We start from the raw sequence: 18,998 nt of genomic DNA on the forward strand, positions 1-18,998 counted from the left end.
TATCTAATATGGGTCATCTGTCTAGACATGCTCCTCCTGAATGAAACAAATTCCATAAATATATAATATTTATGGATAGTTATATATCTTTATATCCATATAAATTATAAAACCTATTTCGAATTAATAATCCTTCTTTTAAGTTTGAAATAATCCGTATAGCCAAAATAATAATTTTAATAAACGTTTGAAAACATCTCCGGGCAAAGAACCATCCCTGAAATACTTTGGAGGTATACTTTTCAAGCGATTGTACAACCGTGTAAACACGAGAAATGTATTTCTAAATACTTCTGTATTTTGAATACAGAAAAATATATTGCAATTTAATCCTGTCATATTTTTAATAGGTAATTATCTAATTTCAAATTCAATTACTCTTTTTCATCATGTGTTAATACATTAATTAAACATTTAGCAAATCAAAGTGTAGGAAAAATCATCTCATGTATAAATTTCAAATTATTTGAGTGTTATTAATAAAATAACTATTTCTTTCTTGGCAAATAATTTTTTTATTAATAAAGAGTACAAAGCTCAAAAACGTTACTTGCAAATACAAGACAAGGCACCAAACCAAAAAGGTCTAAGCCTTGGACCCACAGCACCCTATCTAGAGACTAGAATAGCTGCACTCAAACCCTAATCTCATCGGTATCTGCATAAAACAATCTCCCCTTGGCAACACGCCTCCAACATAAACACATTGCATACAATTTCTAAAGTTGATCAATATCAGAAAGAAAATCTAAAGTTGCTGATCACCAACCAATTTCTAACAGAAGCACGAAAATCTTCCATATAAGTTCCAAGGCTTCTTTAACCATCATTGCTCTCCAAAATCCTGCCTTAATACAATCCTTCCTTGATGATTATTCGTTTCCAAGTGTTTTTTTAGTATTTTAGTGTTGCTCAGTTTCTTCATCAAGATAGGTCGGGATCCTAACAGCCTGGTTTTATGGTTTTATTATAATTAGGGCGTGGCCCTCTTATTGTTATTTAACCCAAAAAAAATGTTTATAATTTAAATCGGTTTTATATATTCCAATATTTTTAATATAGATTCTTTAACTTTTTCAGTTTTCACTTGTAGACAAAATTGATACATAAGGGATTTATAATGAGTATTAGTGATTGTCTTTTTCATTATAGGTTATCTCTAAAAAAATAAACGGCTGATAATAAAATTTACTTTATAGAATTAAATCCTGGTTAAAAGATTGTACTTAATTTTTGTTATAAATATATATATATATATAATATTCTTTTCTTACGTGAAATCACGTAAGCTTTGAAACCCTCAAGAGATGCCACACCCCTTGCAAAGCGTTAAACAAATAAGAGATTAGGAATTCAATTCCGTAGAGCTGCCGTAATATATATTGATTGATGCCTATTTTTACTTTACACTGTATTATATTAATCAAAATCTAGATGCTTCACTTAATGTGTAAATTACTGTTTGAGGGTCCAAACTGGAAAGCCCTATCCTAAAGCAGTGGTTCCCAGGCAGCAATAGAATGCACATGTGAAAAAGGTGGTTCATGAAGTTTGTAAATCCTAAATTCAATTCCATGTAAGACGCGTGGCTGACTGTAGTCTACCTGCCCCTCCTATTTTTTGAAAGGTAAACTCCAAACCAGCAGCAGACAATACTTACCTTTCAATTTTCACATACGTTTACACGCACCAAAGACCAAACCCATCGTTACTCGTTTTCCCTCCAATCTTCTTGGACTTCATTTACTTTCATTGAAAAATTAAGAGCAACATAACTCTAATATTACCTTTCAATTTTCACATACGTTTACACGCACCAAAGACCAAACCCATCGTTACTCGTTTTCCCTCCAATCTTCTTGGACTTCATTTACTTTCATTGAAAAATTAAGAGCAACATAACTCTAATATAAGATTATATTACTATTTTTGTTAGAGAAATAAAACTATATAATATCCATTATTTATATTTATTTCTCTTGTTTTCATTTTTCCAAAAATAGTTCCAGTTATTTTCAGTACTGTACATTTTCTATTTTTATTCTAAATATTTCAATTTCATTTTATATATTACATAAATAATTAATAATTCTTTAGTGTTTCACTCAAAGAATGTGTGCTTAAGTTAGAAAGTAAAGACAAGCAAAGTAGGCACGTTTAACCCATGAAAGCAGACTTAAACTAGGTACATTTAAATTTCTTGTTTCCTTCTTTAATAAAATAAATACACGCATTTGAATTTGATAGTTACTTTTTTTTGATAAAAACCAGATAGATTAAATATAATTATCTAATAATATCCAATAAAATTTCTGCAAACGTCATTTTGGTGATGAAGTCAACTTCTAAGTTTTCTTCTCTAGAAATATGTTCAAAATTCCATCTGAATATAGACGAGTCTAATTATCTATTTATAAGCAAATTATTTTAATTTGATAGTTACTTTTGAATTTTCATAAGTTAATCATTTGTTTATAAGATACATAAATAGTTGTAGTTAGGAAGTTGAAATCAAGAAGGCAACTTGTTGGTTTCAGCATGTATTTCCTTTGATCAGTACTGAGAACAACCTTAAAGAAGAACCTTCAAATTAAATAATATATATAAATAAACAAATAAAAAATGATTCTCTTTACTTTTTTATTTTCTTAGACATTCCGTTTTAGTTACTTGACAAAGGTGTCCAAGCATCAGTTTTATCAAATTCGGATTTAAGTTTAGCTTACATTTGAATCTCAATGTCTATTCACTTTGTGCAAATGTACATAATAACAATATTCGTCCGGATTACTTCTCCAACACATTTTAAAATTATGTTATTTTCTTTTATTATCAAGTTTTAGACAAAATAAACTATTTATGAAATATAAAATTTTATTTTATTTGCGGTACTTAATCAAGAACATATTTATATATATTTATTGTTAATTGTTAAAATTAAAAGATTATCTATTTTATATTTATTTATGAACAAATAAAAGAAAATTAAAACTATGCAATAAAAATAATAAAATTACATAACATTTCAGGAGACATGTGTAACATGTAATAGAACAGTTAAGGAAGTGACTGACGAAATGAGTTAATTGGAAAGTTTCGGAATTTAGAGGTGATTTATTTATTCTTTTAGTATTTTTTGACAATTGAGATGCACATCATTTGCTATCAAGACGTAGGCATACGCAAATGAATGGTATTGGAGAACAAAGTACCACGTATATTAGAACATGAGGAAAGCATTTTTCATTTTCTTAATTCATACCAAAAAAATTATAATAATAATAAAGAAACATAAACGAAGCTAAAGCTGAAGCCAAAGTTGGTGCCAGACCTAATGATATTGATAAGGATGTTTATAAATTTGCACCATTTTCCTTGTTATAAATTAAAGGGACATTCTCTTTAAGTCTATCACTCAACCCCCTTACTTCCATTGTACCAAAAGAAAAAAGAAAAAAGCTTACACCTAATTATAAACACTATGGCTGCAAGCTCCACTATTATTCCAAGCTTTGATGAGAATCGATGGGTGATTAAAATCCGTCGAACACTGGAGGCAGAGCTTGAAGATGACCATGAAATCCCCGTCAGCATTTTCAATGTCCCCAAAACCCTTTTCTCGAGTGATCCGGATTCATACACCCCACAGTTGGTCGCCATTGGTCCTTACCACTACTGGCGTCCTGAGCTGTACGAGATGGAGAGATATAAGATCGATGCTGCTAAAAGAACCCAGAAAAATATCCTACTCCACAACAATCTCCAGTTTGATGATCTTGTTGAGCAACTCAAGAGGCTAGCGCCCAAGATCCGAGCATGCTACCATAAGTTACTAGACTTCAACAATGAAACTCTGGGATGGATGGTGGCCATTGACGCTTCCTTCTTGCTCGAGTTCCTTCAAATCTATGCCATGAAAGAAGGTAAGTCGCTTACCAGGGTTTCTTCAAGGATGTCGCATTTGGTTGATTATGCAGGTCGGAAATCTGCCCATAACGCGATCCTTAGAGATATAATGATGCTTGAGAATCAGATTCCTCTATTTGTGTTGAGAAAGATACTGGAAGTTCAATCCGCATCGCTTGAACAAGCTGATGATCTATTGCTGTCGATGATAACTGGACTATGCAAGGAGCTCTCCCCCTTCAAGATGATGAAGGTATTGCCCAAGATCCATCTTTCCGAAGCATCTCACTTGCTAGATTGTTTGTATGATAGGATCGTGCCTAAAATCCAAATTCGAACGACGTCCGAGATATCCGAGCTTGAAGATCCAAATGAGACCAACAAAGGCAAACGAGAATCATCCCAGGATCAGGACCCTGGTTACGTTCAGAAAGTCCTATGCGCGATATGGAACCTGTTATCAAACCTAAACAAGGGTCCAATAAGTCTCATCAAGAAGATTTTATCTTCAAAGCCAATCAAACTCATATTCAAGTTGCCTTGGACGGTCCTCAGTAAACTTCCAGGGTTTTCAATCTTGAAACAGCCTATGGAACTTTTCTTCAATGGAGGAGATAGTGAAGGCGCCAAATCAGATGAAGAATCGAGTGCTGACAAGCCACCATTAGTGGAAGAGATTACGATTCCTTCAGTTTCTGAGCTTTCAGATTCTGGGGTTCGTTTTTTGCCCACAACAGGCAACATCTCATCCATTACGTTTGATCCCAAGACTTTCACTTTATACCTCCCCACCATCAGCTTAGATGTCAACACCGAGGTGATATTGAGGAACTTAGTAGCATACGAAGCATCGAATGCATCGGGGCCACTGGTTTTCACGCGTTACACCGAGATGATGAATGGGATCATCGACACGGGAGACGACGTGAAGCTGCTGAGGGAGAAAGGGATCATCTTGAATCACTTGAAGAGCGATGAAGAAGCTGCAGATGTTTGGAATGGGATGAGCAAGTCAATCAGGTTGACCAAAGTTCCTTTTCTCGATAAGACGATCGAAGAGGTCAACAAGTATCACAATGGACGATGGAACATCAAAGCTAAAAACATGATGAAATCTTATGTGTTTGGTTCTTGGCAGATCCTTACGTTCTTGGCTGCAATTTTGCTATTGTTGTTGATGACACTGCAAGCTTTTTGCTCGGTCTATAGTTGCAGTCGGGTTTTCCGTATCGATGCCGCCGATGCCAATGACTGATCAGTAATTTCCATCCCCATCGGTAAACATTAACGCTCTTTCTCTCTTCATTTTGGTTAATTTGTGTGTGATTATTGAATATGTGTTAATCATGAACCCAAGATTTAGTCAGATTGATAGGGTATAATTTTTCCTTAAAAGATGTGGGTTGAACTTTTGAAATTTACTGATGATTTGTTTATTTATTTATTTTTACTGCAGATTCCGATGTATAGTGTTAAAAAGTAGGTTAAATATAAAAAGTATGGTTTTGTGTGCTTTTAATTTCCTTTGTCTTTCATTCCAAGGTATAAAACATACTAAATTTGTAATGATGACAATGTTTGTTGGCTTCTTCATTAATCCTCGGCTGCTTCTAAATAAAATTATCCAATGACTGTTCTCCAGCTATGGCGCTTAAAAGCAAACAAGGTACTAATTCTGCTATGAAAAGTGCGGAGGTCCAAAACCAAAAGCCTAATCTTCTAATTAATATGCTTTATGTCAAAGATTAAATTAAAGTTCTCGTAAGCATGAGAGAGACCCAAAGTGGGAAACCTAATTATTTGAGGATAAGACGTATCTAACAAAGTGCTATATGAAACATATATCATCAATTGATGCTCAAACACTACCTTTATATATATGTATAAATCTTTTTTATTTTCGGCCGAATTAGGTTTGGAAGCCCAAAATATCTGTTGTTTGTATAGTTCCAGATCAGTATTTTGACTCAAAACATCTGTCTTTCAATTTAATATCTATAAATATTAAAAAATGTATTAGTATATTGAATTAAATTAAATTAAATAATAATACAAGTCAAATTGAGTCAAAATCCTCCCCCCAAAAAAGAAATTATACCCAAATCATTGTGTGAATCAGTATTCAGTCTCCTTAATAACTTAAGGCTTTAATTTGTTTTGGTTGTATGTGTCTAACATCTCTGGTAAAGATAAAGAAATGAAATAGTAATTTCCATTCTCTAGCTATTTTCTGTTCAACAACATTACGACCCAAATCGACTATGAGACTTGAAAACCACTACTCAACTTGTATTATAATCTTGATGAACTGTATTTACAGTATTATTGCTGTATATAATTGATGTTTATGAGTATATTTATATAAAAGTTTCGGAGGAAATTTTTATTTCTTTTTAGAAGAGGTAGTCATAAAACTCGAACATGAATTATTACATAATATAATTGAATGAAATGTAATAAATGAGAAATAAAATAGTACATTATTTAGTTGATTGAATGTGTTAAAAGGAATGTGTAAGGATAGATAAAATATATATATAAGTTTGACTCTTTTATTATAAAATAATATTCTAATTATAAAAAATAATTTAATAATAGATTTATTATAAAATATTAAAAATTATTTAATAACTATAAAACGTTATTTAAAAATATATATTAAAATTTATAAAATGTTTCATATTAAAATAATATAATAAAACCTTCGTTCAATTAAAAAAAAAAAAAGCAAACATATACCGTATATTTTACATAATAACATATTTATTATAATTACTTTTCCACGCAAAATCGAACAGAAAAAAAAAATCTTCACACAAATTAAAGTGTTTGGTCAGATTTGATACATCTAAGGAGATGGCTGGTTATTTCCTCAACCCAAAAAGAGATCATGCATTAGAGAAAGCTCCATCTTCCCAAGTTTGTAACCGTCATTTGCAGATTGTGGAATGAAGTTTTCAGATTTTAGCAACAGTCGCCGTGGCCTTCTCCTTCCTCCACCATGTCACTAACCTACATCCCAAAATTTCACCCAAGTGTTCCTCCTCTTTCTCTCTCTCTCTTTTTTCATTTGTTTATTTCTTAAAAACCACCAGAATATCATAAATTTATAAAAAACTATCCACGATTTCTCTCTCTCTCTCTTCTGGTATGGGTTTTGGTAGTAATGAATATTGTTGAAATTTGATTTGGAAAGGATGAAATCTTGAAGGGTATTTATAAAACTTTTGTCTATTCTTTAGAGCATCAAATGAGCCATTCCGAAGGAGAGCTCAGAATAGAAAACGTTGAATAAATCCTGAATAGTAATTCCATTGAATACCAAATTCCATCAAGGGAAACGACCGAATCACGCATGATCTAGTTGGCTATTACAACCAACCAAGCACACTATTTATTTTTCTTCTTCATTTGACATTCTTGTATCTCTTTTTATTATTTAGGGTACTCTATTTTCTTCTGCTCCAAGTTTTGGCTTCCCACATTTGCTATTTGTAAGATTTTAGGGTTTTATCTCATATGTTATATATATAATCAACATAAAGTATAAATTATAAAATATACTTGAAATTATTGATATTAGAAAAATAGTGATATTACTAAATTATAATCTTATATCAAAACAATACACAACATTTTGCAACACAAATTCCTCTATTGTCTTAAGCTCTCCAAAAGAACAAAAACATCTAAAGAAAAATCTCATATGATATGACAGCACAAATTTGTAATTTCCCTCGACTTTCCCACCCTAATGGGCCAGACAAGCATATGATGGGCTTATTCGTTTCAGAAAATTGAATTAATTTGGTCCAATTCAAATTATTTTTTTATAATAATACATTTATTATAATAAAATATATAAATATTAATATGAGAATATTTTTAATAAAAAAATACTTTTTTAGGTCAGCAATAAAAAAAATTACTGATTTAACTAATTTTATGTTCAATAAATATAATTTTTTATGTATACAACAGATAGACGTAAAAAAAATTTACATTAATAAGTGATATGTGAAAAATAAATTAAATTAATAAGTGAAAAGTGAAAAATATATTTACTTTTTTTTTTTATATTAGGCATGCTAAAAGGTGCCAAAGAGCATAAACTTTGGAGGGGCCAAACATAGAAATATTCCCTTTTTTATTGATAGATGCTAAAGAGTTTGAAATTTTGGGCCAAGCCCCCGGCCCCTTCAGCTACGCCCCCATATTATTCAATAGTCACCATGGCTTTTCGGCTTTGGCTCTGACTTGGAAGCTAAGCAATTAGTAATTTACTACACTACACTACACTACACTACTCCGCACTCGTTATCAAATGGCTAAAGATGACCAGAATCGAACTTCAATTTACTACATAAATTAATTAACATCGACATTAACCAATTCACACACGTAATGACCAAAACACCATCTTATCATATCATAATGTTAGACAAATACAAAGGTCTACTTGGTAAATCAACATCGTCAATAGGTTAAAGAAACCCCCTCACACAGCTTCTTGAAACTTGAAAGCCAAGCTTAAATATTTCTTTTAGCGTAAGACCACAGAAGTTCGTTCAAGAAATAGAAACGGATCGATTGCAATGGCAAGCAAGAGCTCGTCGTCGCATTCTTCAACTCGGGTCTGCCTTTGCTCTCCGACCAATCACCCTGGGTCTTTCAGGTGCAGCCTCCATAGGAATTCGGATAGAGTTTCAAGCAAATCGGCGGCGACGCCCCATGTTAATAGACAGAGGGAGCGTCAGTCGAAGGCGGCGATGATGTTGATGATGTCTAACGTATCATCGTCATCGTCGAAATCAAGCTTGATCAAAGCCTTTCTGATGCAGATCATTAGACCTTCTTCCACCCACATCGATCTTCAAAGGAGGCGCAATTTCCACCCCAAACCTTCAAGGTTTAGTTCACTCAACACCTCTGCTAATGGAGTGACGGTTTCTTGATCATCTTTTAGGTCTTCTTCAATTCAGAATTTTGAGTTCTTTCTGTATATAAGAGACGTTCAAACTTTTAAACCGACGGGGATTATTCAGGGGAGCGGTGAATTTCGGATTTATTTTCTTTCTGTAATTGTTTGTTTGTTTTTTTTTTTTTTTGCTTACTTTCGGATATTATATATTAAAAAATATATGTTTCTGGCTTTTTTCCCCCTGAATTTATGTCTCTTGTTATGTTTAAGGTAGATTATAAGATATACATGGAATGTAGTATACAAATTAAACATGAATCTGAAACAAATAAATATGATCTGTTTATTTAAATATAACATTGTCAAAATTTTAAAAAATGAAAAATAAAATATATTTGATGCAACTCAAACAATACAAAATCAGGCAAAAAGAGAACATATAAGTGGATCATGATTGCATGCTGTGTCAGCCCACTGAACAGGAGGCATGTGAATCTAATTGCCAAATTTTCATTCATATATTCGAAAATAGAGGCCTTTAATCATGTTTGATAAAATTATGTTAATTAGTTGTTAACTACACCATAAACAATAAACAAGGCATTCTTGTTCAACCTTTGATTAAGAAAACGAAAGTTATAGGGGATACCTGGATGAGTGAAATAATCATATTTAAAATAGGCGGGGATCAAACCTAATCAATGCCGGCCTCCTACATCATTATTAATTGCACCAATGTTAACGATATATATTTTCATCTAAGTCTCTCTACTTTTTGAAAATTAAAAATTTAGTTCTTGTACTTTTATTTCATTAAATTTAATCCTCTATTTTTAAATGTCAAAATTTAAGTTTAACTGTTAACATCATTAATCCAACCATTAACACGGTTAATTTTTTGTTAAATTTATTGTTGTGGTATTTTTGAAATTAAAAAATACTCATTTGGTAGCTATGTAATTAAATAATAGTTTTGAAATTAATTTAAATTTAACAAAATAATAACAGTATTAACATTTGGACTTGAATTTTAAAATCTAAAAATAAAAGATCAAATTTAATAAAATAAAAGTAAAGAGACCAAATTCTTAATTTTGAAAATTACATATACTTGTGGTACATTTTAACCTAATCTAAAATATCTTTTAACACTTTAAAATATAATAATAAAATGTCCTCAATCCTTATCCATTGAGGATTACTATATAGAGGGACCACGATCGACCTTTTCCAAGAATTTAAGAAAGCGACTATTTTACCCAATTATTGGTGTATTTAGAAATCATTAATTAAATCTATAATAACTTTTTTGGCAATTCAATGTTACTAATTTTTATTTAATTATTTGTTTTTAGTTTTTAAATTTATTTTTTAAATCACCTTAAAATAAATAAAAAAAGTTAAGGTTTGTTAACTTTATTGATGTGAATGATATGTTAATATTTAACTAATTTTTTAAAATTTTAAAAACATATAATTTTTATAGTTTTAATAATTTTAATGATTTTAATTTTAAAAATAATTTTTGAAATTTTAAAATTTTAAAATTAAATAAATGCTAACGTGTCATCCACATACAATTCACATATATGCATTCATCTATTTTTAGGGTGATTTAACAAAAAAGAGAGTAAATTTAAAGACTAAAAATGAAAAATTAATGAAATTTTATAAAATTAAAAGACCAAATAGATCATTATTCCTTAATTAAATAAGATTAAATGGATAACCCTTTTGCTCATTGTATTTCGGTTGAAATAACAAATTTTTTATTAAAATATAGCAAAGAAATCATTTTAAAATGATTTAAATTATGAATTATTTGCATTTACAAGGATACATCTAGAAAATGGCTGAAATTGTTTAGAGGTCAAATAATGTACATCTTCGTATCTATTTAAATTGAATGTATTGTTTAAAGAATGTTGTCATTTTTGCAGACATTATTAGTCCAGATAATTGGGTGTGAGAATCTAAATTCTATAGGAACAAAATCCTGACAAAACAAGCATTCAAACGTCAGATATCGGCTGCTTGGGCAGCAATAAAATATTTCAGGAGTTATTTGATGTTTTATCCTAATGTTATTCACCCACATCTTTCAACTTAGGAATTTGAATTCATATAAGTATATTATTATCATATTAAATCAAGATTGCTATAAGATTGAAATACGATAATCTGTTAACCCTGGAATTTGCTAAATATCTGTATTAAATATTATCTGAATCTATAAAACCATTATAAATCCCTAATTTAAAGTACGTATCCCAACAGAAAACTCCCAAGTCGATATCATCTTTATTTATGTTTCCCATTATATAGATTTATTCCATCAACAAACTTGATGGAAACCATAAACAACTAAAACACTCTCAAATCTCCCCCCTTTTTTTTTCCAATTTCCTCTATAAATACTGACATCAAGTGATCAACACGCATTTCTTGCACCAAACTAGATACATCGTTTCTCTCTTTTGTTTGGAGTTTGATCAACTCAGCAAATCCATCCAAACAGCTTTTTAGTTTCTGCTCATGGATTATAGAGGTACGTCTTCTTAATATTAACTTGCTTTTATTTTTTATTGTTTTAACTAATTACCCCCTTCCTTATACATTTTGATTTCTCTAAACAATAATTTTAATATTTTAATTACTCTTTTAACATTTCTCCAAACAGTTTGTATTTATATATATATATATAATTTTGCCTTCTCTTTAATTTCTTACAGATTGTGAAAAAGAGACTTGTCGAGAGACTACAGATCATGATCAAGAGGTCATTTTACCACTATTTTCTACGCATTTTTCTCATATTTCATTTCATGATTGATTAAAGTGGTATGTTTTCATAGTTTTATATACGATTAATCATTAAACTTAATAATATAATTTCATGTATTATATAATACATATGTAATGGTTTTTTTTTTTTCAAAATAGTTAAAGGTTGAGTTATTGGTTAGTTTTACCACCACATTTTATTAGTAACGAGGTAGTCAAAATCATGTACCTTGATAAATTGGTTATTAATTAAATATGAATAAATAGTTGATTGAGTCTTAACGGTGTTCTTGTCAGTGTAAAAAGTCGTGTGTTTGAATGTGTTAAAATGCATTATCTTTCTATTTGAGAGTTGAGGAGAGATTAAAAGGCATATACAATACCTATTTAAAGCTTAAAGTTTGCATTTAGGAAATATAAGTTCGTCATCCCTCTTCTACACCCATGATATTGTAATAAATAAATAAAACAAGTTTAATGTAACCTGATTTGGAAATGCATTCGTGGTTCGTTATTTTTTTATTTTTTGTCTTGCCTTTTTTTTTTTGTTAGACATTAATGAATGGCAACAACTTGAAGCCTACATCTGCAAGTGAGAAGCCTGCAATGGGGAGAGGAGATTGGAGAACCCAATTACGGAGTGATTTACGAGAAAGAATTATTGTGAACAAGATGTAATGCAAGAATTTTGGTCTTGTTTATGTTCAAAATCTGAACATGTGCATTTAATTTTAGCCTTTGCATGATTGTTTTAGGTTCGATACGCTGAAGAGGCACCTTCGATCTTCTGGGGAAGACAAATTAAATGAACTCAGAAAAACTGTTGAAGCATTTGAAGAAAAAACTTACAATGCAGCAAGTAACCAGGTAGATTGATCCGCATATCCATGATTTATAATCATATATATATGTTTAACTATGAACAATTAATTTATTGATCTCTAATTTCAGTTCGATTATGTAAGGAGAATATCTCTGAAGTTGCTTCAAAAGGAGACCCAATCTCAGAACATTGTACAGAATTCTGGCCAATGTAGCAATAATCTTCATAATCCAGGTATCCGAGATCAGTGATGTTATCTCGCACTAGTTAAGTATTGATCTTATATTCAATTTGTTGTTCTACTTCAATGACAGTAGTGTTAGTAGTATTATAACACTGGTACATCATTTATTTTGGTGGCAATATGTGTTGTAATGGCGACAAAATGGGAACTGCTACACACTTTTTCCTTCCATGAATGTGCAGTTCCCCTGCATGTCTGTGGTGTTCCAAATGAATTTGTGGTCCTTTTATGTCTTTTACATGTTTGATATTTGTGTATCTTCCGCTTCTTGTATTGGGTAGGTTCCCAGAGCATGCAGTCAGAACAAGTTCACGGTGAAGGGCTATCACACCAGAACATTCCAAATGATCTGAAGGGCAAAGTCAACATATATGACCTTCCAGGGAAAGATGGACCTGACGTTATCTTCCCAAAACAGTGGCCTCCTTTACCAGCGCTGTATATCTCTGAACAAACGCCTACGATACGGTCAAGTATGTGTTTTGGTTTTTTTAGATTATAATATTTTTCAGCCCCATATTAGGATGTTTCCTTATTTTTAAGTCTTTCTAAATCATCTGTCCTGCAGTTTTACGACATCATAGATAGGGGTCCAAAGAAGATAATATTTTTTTTCTAACATTTATACAATTTCTTGTAGCATCTGTGGATTGTGCAGACCTGACAATGGCTCAACAAAACAACCATTCAAATATGCATCAGCAACAACAGCAGCAGCAGCAGCAGTTAATGGCTCAACAAAACAACCTTTCAAATATGCATCAGCAACAGTTGGGTCCTCAGAGTAATATTTCAGGACTACAGCAACAGCAGCAGCAATTGGTTGGAACCCAGTCGGGTAACTCAAGCATGCAAACTAATCAACAATCTTTACACATGCTATCCCAGCCCAAGGTTGCACTCCAACAAACGCAGCAGACTGCACCTAATTTACTGCCAACTCAAGGACAGACATCCCAGCAGCCACAACAGCAGCAGCAACTGATGTCTCAGATGCAATCACAGCCTACTCAGTTGCGGCAACAGTTGGGTTTGCAACAGCATCCCAATCAAGTACAACAAAATATGCAGCAGAGACTTCAAGCATCAGGTCAAACATCAAGTTCCTTGCTTCAATCACAAAATTTGATAGATCAGCAACAGCAGTTGTATCAATCACAGAGAGCTGTTCCGGAGACATCATCAAGTATGTTTTTGAATTTTTGCAGTTACATACTGTTGCTCTTTGCCTTATTTCTTTGTTGCTTTCTGATATTGTGTTATTTAACTGATCTCTAAATATTTCCTCAGATAGCCCTGAATTCTCTTTCCTCTTATACACCAACTACACAATTTTCATAGTTGATGCTTTTGTTTTGCATCAACTACACAATTTTCCTGAAACATTGTTGTCGCCCTTATCATTGTGAGGTCTTAACTGCTGTGACCTTGCTATCATGTCACCGTTAATGCTTTGCTGCAGTAATTGTGCAACGGTTTTGTTAAACCATGAAGGAACTACTGGATTAATCTATTCACTTTGACAAACAGTTCTTTCTCCTTCATTCATTGAGTTGTCCTATTGAATATAGAACTTTTTTCAGGAAAGAGTTAAAACTGTTTACCGTGTAAAGGAAAGAAGTGGTCATGTTTTGCTGGTTAATTTTAAAAAGGAGAAAATTTTGCAGGGAGTTATTGAGCTCAACTAAACATGTCCATGCCTTCAAATTCATTTCAAATTTAGAATAGTCTGAAATTTCTAGCAGTTTGTTTGATTATGTCAGGTTGGTTCCACTCAATTCCTTTTTCCAACGTTTGTATCTGTTTTCTTCCTAGTAATCTAACTTTCAGGATATTCCCAACATGGAGCTCAACATGAAATATATGATTAGGAGATTGCAGGCCTTGAAATCGGCTTGTTACTGGTTTTGCATCAAACTAGAGGGTAAACATGCTTGCAAATGTTAGGAGTTTTGTTTGGAGAAGGATGCACAAAGAATGTCCAGATAAGCAAGTGATTACAGCGAGGCAGTTCTTTCCTGCATGAAATGGTCTAAAGGGTGTCAAAACTCGATTGTTTTAGTGGTGTCTTGGCTCAGTTTCACTGCTTCCGCTGAGACATGAGATTTGTGCTGCAGATTTAATTAAGTTTTATATCTGAACTGTACATCCCTTGTGGCTAATTTGTTCCACAAATCATTTTAATGCTTAGTCTGATTCACCCTTATTAGCTTACCAGATTTAGCTTTCAGTGGTTTAATAGGTCAATAGCAGAAAATATTTAACTTATTTTAGGTCTTCCTTCTCACTTAAACTTACCAATCATTTATTCATATTCCAACTGAACTTAGATGTAGGTGGCAAATAGTTAGCTTTAAACTAGCCTTGATAGTTAAGAATGATGTTTGAACTCTGACTTGATCTTTTGTGTATCACAATGGAAACTTTACAGAATTTCTGCTTTAGTGGAGTAGACATAGATCTTGGAATATCCCAAAAGGAAAAGGCATTTGAATGGGATTGCAGGGAGCATGCTTTTTAATGCATAACCTAAAAAACTTGGATATGCATGGTTAGTTGCAAAAACTAGCAATAAAACCTTCTCATATATTCAAGTCCAAAATGTTTAATGGTTTCTTCAAATGCTTTTCTGTTGTACCCGTAGTGTGTCTGATGGAATCTTATGACTTAAGAATTCTTTATTGACTGCATTATGATCCCTGCGTCCCCCCTTCTATGCTATGTGCACCTTAATTTTCTTTGAGAATTGGTCATATTCTGCTCAAATTTACCCCTCTTCCATAAGGTATTTATTTCAATGTTCTTTTAGACATGCAACAAAATCATGTATTTTTTTGTATAACCAATTTTCTTCCATTTAAATTATGATTTTGTAATTCTTCTTGCTCCAAAAATTTTCATTATTCTTTATGTATCTTCTTTTAGTATCTTTAGATTCCACAGCTCAAACAGGACATTCTAATGGGGGTGATTGGCAAGAAGAGGTCTATCAAAAGGTAAAAACTATCTTGGCCCATCCTCCTACAGGTAATAATTATGCTTACAACTTGGTTTAAGAAGGTAAAACCCCTGAACCCTGAGGATGTTGTGATGTGTCTCTTTACGGGAACTATGAAACGGAAGAATTAGAAAGAAATTCAGATATTTTCTGATTGACTTGTTAGTTTGGTTATAAGTACTTGAATGTTCTTAGAAGAAAGAAATAAAGCTTATAAACTTTTTGGTTTCATTTGAAAGATCCATTAAGACGTGTTTGCAAGAAACATAATAAAACTATTTATAGGATTTGAGTTTCTAAAATTTAAAAAAAATCTTTTTTAAAATAAAACATTTGGTATATATAGATTTCATAAATAAAAAATTAATAAATTCCATAAACACATATTCAGACATAGAAACTGTATATAATAATAACAAAATGTTCTTAGAAGAAAGAAATAAAGCTTATAAACTTTTTGGTTTCATTTGAAAGATCCATTAAGATGTGTTTGCAAGAAACCTAAGGCCCAAGGACTACTACAAAAGTCTCGCATGCTTGATTTAAAAGTAATCATCATTTATTGATATGTTTCTTCTGTATTTAACTAAAATCAGTACCGGCTTATCAGAAAATTGAAAAATCTTTGTACTTTTCTAATAAACCATAATTCTAGCTGAATTGGGTGGTTTAGTTGTCGGCTAACCATCCTGTTCCTGATTTAATGTTGCAGATCAAGGCCATGAAAGAGACATACTTCCCTGAATTAAATATGATGCACGAGAAAATCTCTGCCACGTTGCTGCAGGTAGAGGTAGGTTTATCCTTTCACATAATCAAACCTTCAAAGAGTAATCGAACCCATCTGCATGAACCTCTGCCTCCCTGTATCTCTAACTTGAATACAGAGAGGACTTCACCACACATCAGGAAGCTTTCGATCCCATACCGCTTTTTAATTGCGCTACTTGAATCCCTTTCCTTTAGGCACACTGTTTACTGGTTGCACTTTATGCTTATCTGATGTGATAGTGGTTTGTTATTCTACTTGCATCAGTTAAAAACAATTCTATGCATTCTATTTTCCAGCATGATTCTCTTCCACAGCAGACAAAGTCAGCGCGGCTTGAGAAGATGAAACTATTCAAGACCATGTTGGAGCGCATTCTATCTTTCTTAACAATTTCCAGAGCTGCTATAGTACCGGCTTTCAAGGACAAGTTGAGTTCGTATGAGGACCAGATAGGAAAATTTATAATTGCCAATAGGCCAAGGAAGCTTGTCTCAGCTTTGCAGCAAGGACAGCTTCTTCCAACTCATATGCATTCCATGCAGCAGCCTCAACCTGAAAGTAATCAAACACAATCTCACGATAATCAAATGAACCCTCTGTTTCCGTCAATGATGAGACCAGCTCAGATGCCGCAATTGAAGAAGCAAATGCCGAGGCTACAGCAGCTGCAGCTTCTTCAAATGCTGCAACAGCGAGGTATGCACCGGGTTGATGAGCTGCAGTCACCTGCAAAGATTAAAACAAATGAATTATCACATTTACATCAAATAGATATTGATTCTGGAGTTCTTCAAGAAAATCTCCCTAGTAACCAACTTCCAGGTTATGAGCAAGCAAGTTCTGAATACCACGCCCCCGACACTGCTGGGATTGGTGTGCCGCCAATTATGTCAATACCACCTTTACTTCCAGGGTTTAAAGAAGTTAATGATACTAGTGGTAATGCTTTGACAACTGATTTTGGCAAGCCGGACATCGCAGAACAGCCACATGATCTCAAGGTGAACATGGTTAGTAATTCACATGCTTTTTTTCCTTTTTTCTTGATTGGGTTTGATAGTTTTGTTCATGAGGAAATGGGGGAAATCACCTTGAAATTTATCATCTATTTTCCTTTCTGATGTTCATATTAACCCTCAGTTGCTGATTACTATTTTGTATGGTTCAGGCAAAACCCAAATCACTGAGTGCAACTGTGGTGACCATGGTTGATGAGGCAGTCACTTCAGTCGGCGAGGATTTGGCCGCCATGAGAAAGCAAGGACTGCATGCAAGAAATTTCTTTGCCCAAACTGGAATGAGTGGAGCTGAGAAAATGAGATGTTATTTGAGTGCATTAGTTATATTAGCTCTCCTCATTTTTTTCATTTTCAACCTCAACCACCAATATTAAAGCACTAGAATATGCAGGACCGGTTCAGTTCTATACCCCACCCCCCTAAATTTTGTTTTAAGTTTATGTCTGGGTAAAGGATGAAAGATCTTTTTATTACCATTGGTTTCTCTCTTTATAATAATAATAATAATAATAATAATAATAGCCAGGGAACTTGTTCCCTTGTAATCCATTAGATGTCCTGATAATTTATCTTCTTATTCTAGCTTGAGAAATTATATATATTTGCGTACTATGACCAAACCATCATTCGAATATCTAAAATATTTGTGTTTGTCAATGTTTTCCTGCGAATATATTGCTTTTTTAATAAATTTTAATAATTCAAATTGTAAGTGTAATTATAAGCATAATCTAGTATTAAATAATAAGATTTTTATCTATAAATTTGGATAGTTTAAATTATAAATTATAATAAAAGTGTATTTCAATATAAATATAAAATGCAATTTAATATTTATTAAATATTATCCATTCTAGTATTTTATTTAGTTTTAATATAATAATTTAAATATTTTTCATAATTGAATTTATATGCTATTTGTTAAACTAAAAATCGAGTGTCGTAAATTTAAGTATTATAGTTAAGTTATAAAATATGTTTTGGTGTGTTCTACATTAAGTGATAAGTTGTTTCTTAGCTACTTATTACCTTGTTCTTTAACCTATTACTCTTCAAAGTCTTGAATTAATATAGATTCTTATTTGTCATTAAGAAGTTTTCGAAGTATTATCCATTGACCCCAACAATGACTGGTATTTTCTCAGGTGGGGTCCTAATACTTTGTGTGAATTGTGAATTTAGTACTTCTACTTTAATTTGATCAATTTGAGTCCTTGTATTTTTGAATTTTGAATTTTTAATTTCGACCCAATAATAACAATTAAATTTGTTTGATTAAATTATGTTATTAGTCCTATATTAATATGTGTACAGTTATAGATTTAGTCTATGTTCACCAATTGGATCATTGTTAATGGTTATATTTTTGAATTTCAACATTTTAGTCTTAATGCAAATGAAGGTCGTTAAGACACGATTTTTGTGACTAATATGTGAAAAAACAAATATAGAATTATACAAGTGATAATATGTTTGACACATCAAATTTTAAAATAACAGATTAATATTATCATTTGGTTAGAACAAAATT

At 32.0% G+C, this 18,998-nt stretch overlaps 3 protein-coding genes across 4 annotated transcripts; all 3 read left to right on the forward strand.

Moving 5' to 3' along the window:
* Window positions 1-3,402: 3,402 nt before the first annotated feature.
* On the forward strand, window positions 3,403-5,361 carry LOC105767770 (putative UPF0481 protein At3g02645). Its single transcript, XM_012587337.2, has one exon. It carries the CDS (start codon window positions 3,482-3,484, stop codon window positions 5,159-5,161), a length of 1,680 nt encoding a protein of 559 aa, XP_012442791.1. The 5' UTR covers window positions 3,403-3,481; the 3' UTR covers window positions 5,162-5,361.
* Window positions 5,362-8,395: 3,034 nt separating this feature from the next.
* LOC105771428 (uncharacterized) lies at window positions 8,396-9,184 on the forward strand. Its single transcript, XM_012592896.2, has one exon. It carries the CDS (start codon window positions 8,502-8,504, stop codon window positions 8,859-8,861), a length of 360 nt encoding a protein of 119 aa, XP_012448350.1. The 5' UTR covers window positions 8,396-8,501; the 3' UTR covers window positions 8,862-9,184.
* A 1,983-nt stretch (window positions 9,185-11,167) lies between these two features.
* LOC105768690 (mediator of RNA polymerase II transcription subunit 15a) lies at window positions 11,168-18,124 on the forward strand. Of its 2 annotated transcripts, none has more exons than XM_012588780.2 (11): window positions 11,168-11,375; window positions 11,560-11,606; window positions 12,164-12,285; window positions 12,367-12,478; window positions 12,563-12,668; window positions 12,960-13,151; window positions 13,319-13,864; window positions 15,604-15,674; window positions 16,389-16,469; window positions 16,745-17,449; window positions 17,617-18,124. In XM_012588780.2, exons 1-11 carry the CDS (start codon window positions 11,363-11,365, stop codon window positions 17,839-17,841), a joined length of 2,220 nt encoding a protein of 739 aa, XP_012444234.1. In that variant the 5' UTR covers window positions 11,168-11,362; the 3' UTR covers window positions 17,842-18,124. The 2 variants fall into 2 exon arrangements, with proteins under 2 accessions (XP_012444234.1, XP_012444232.1); XM_012588778.2 differs by having other exon boundaries at window positions 11,171-11,375; window positions 16,745-17,458.
* Window positions 18,125-18,998: the final 874 nt, after the last annotated feature.

This window comes from Gossypium raimondii, chromosome 5 (genome assembly GCF_025698545.1).
Source record: "Gossypium raimondii isolate GPD5lz chromosome 5, ASM2569854v1, whole genome shotgun sequence".
NCBI classification, from domain to species: domain Eukaryota; kingdom Viridiplantae; phylum Streptophyta; class Magnoliopsida; order Malvales; family Malvaceae; genus Gossypium; species Gossypium raimondii.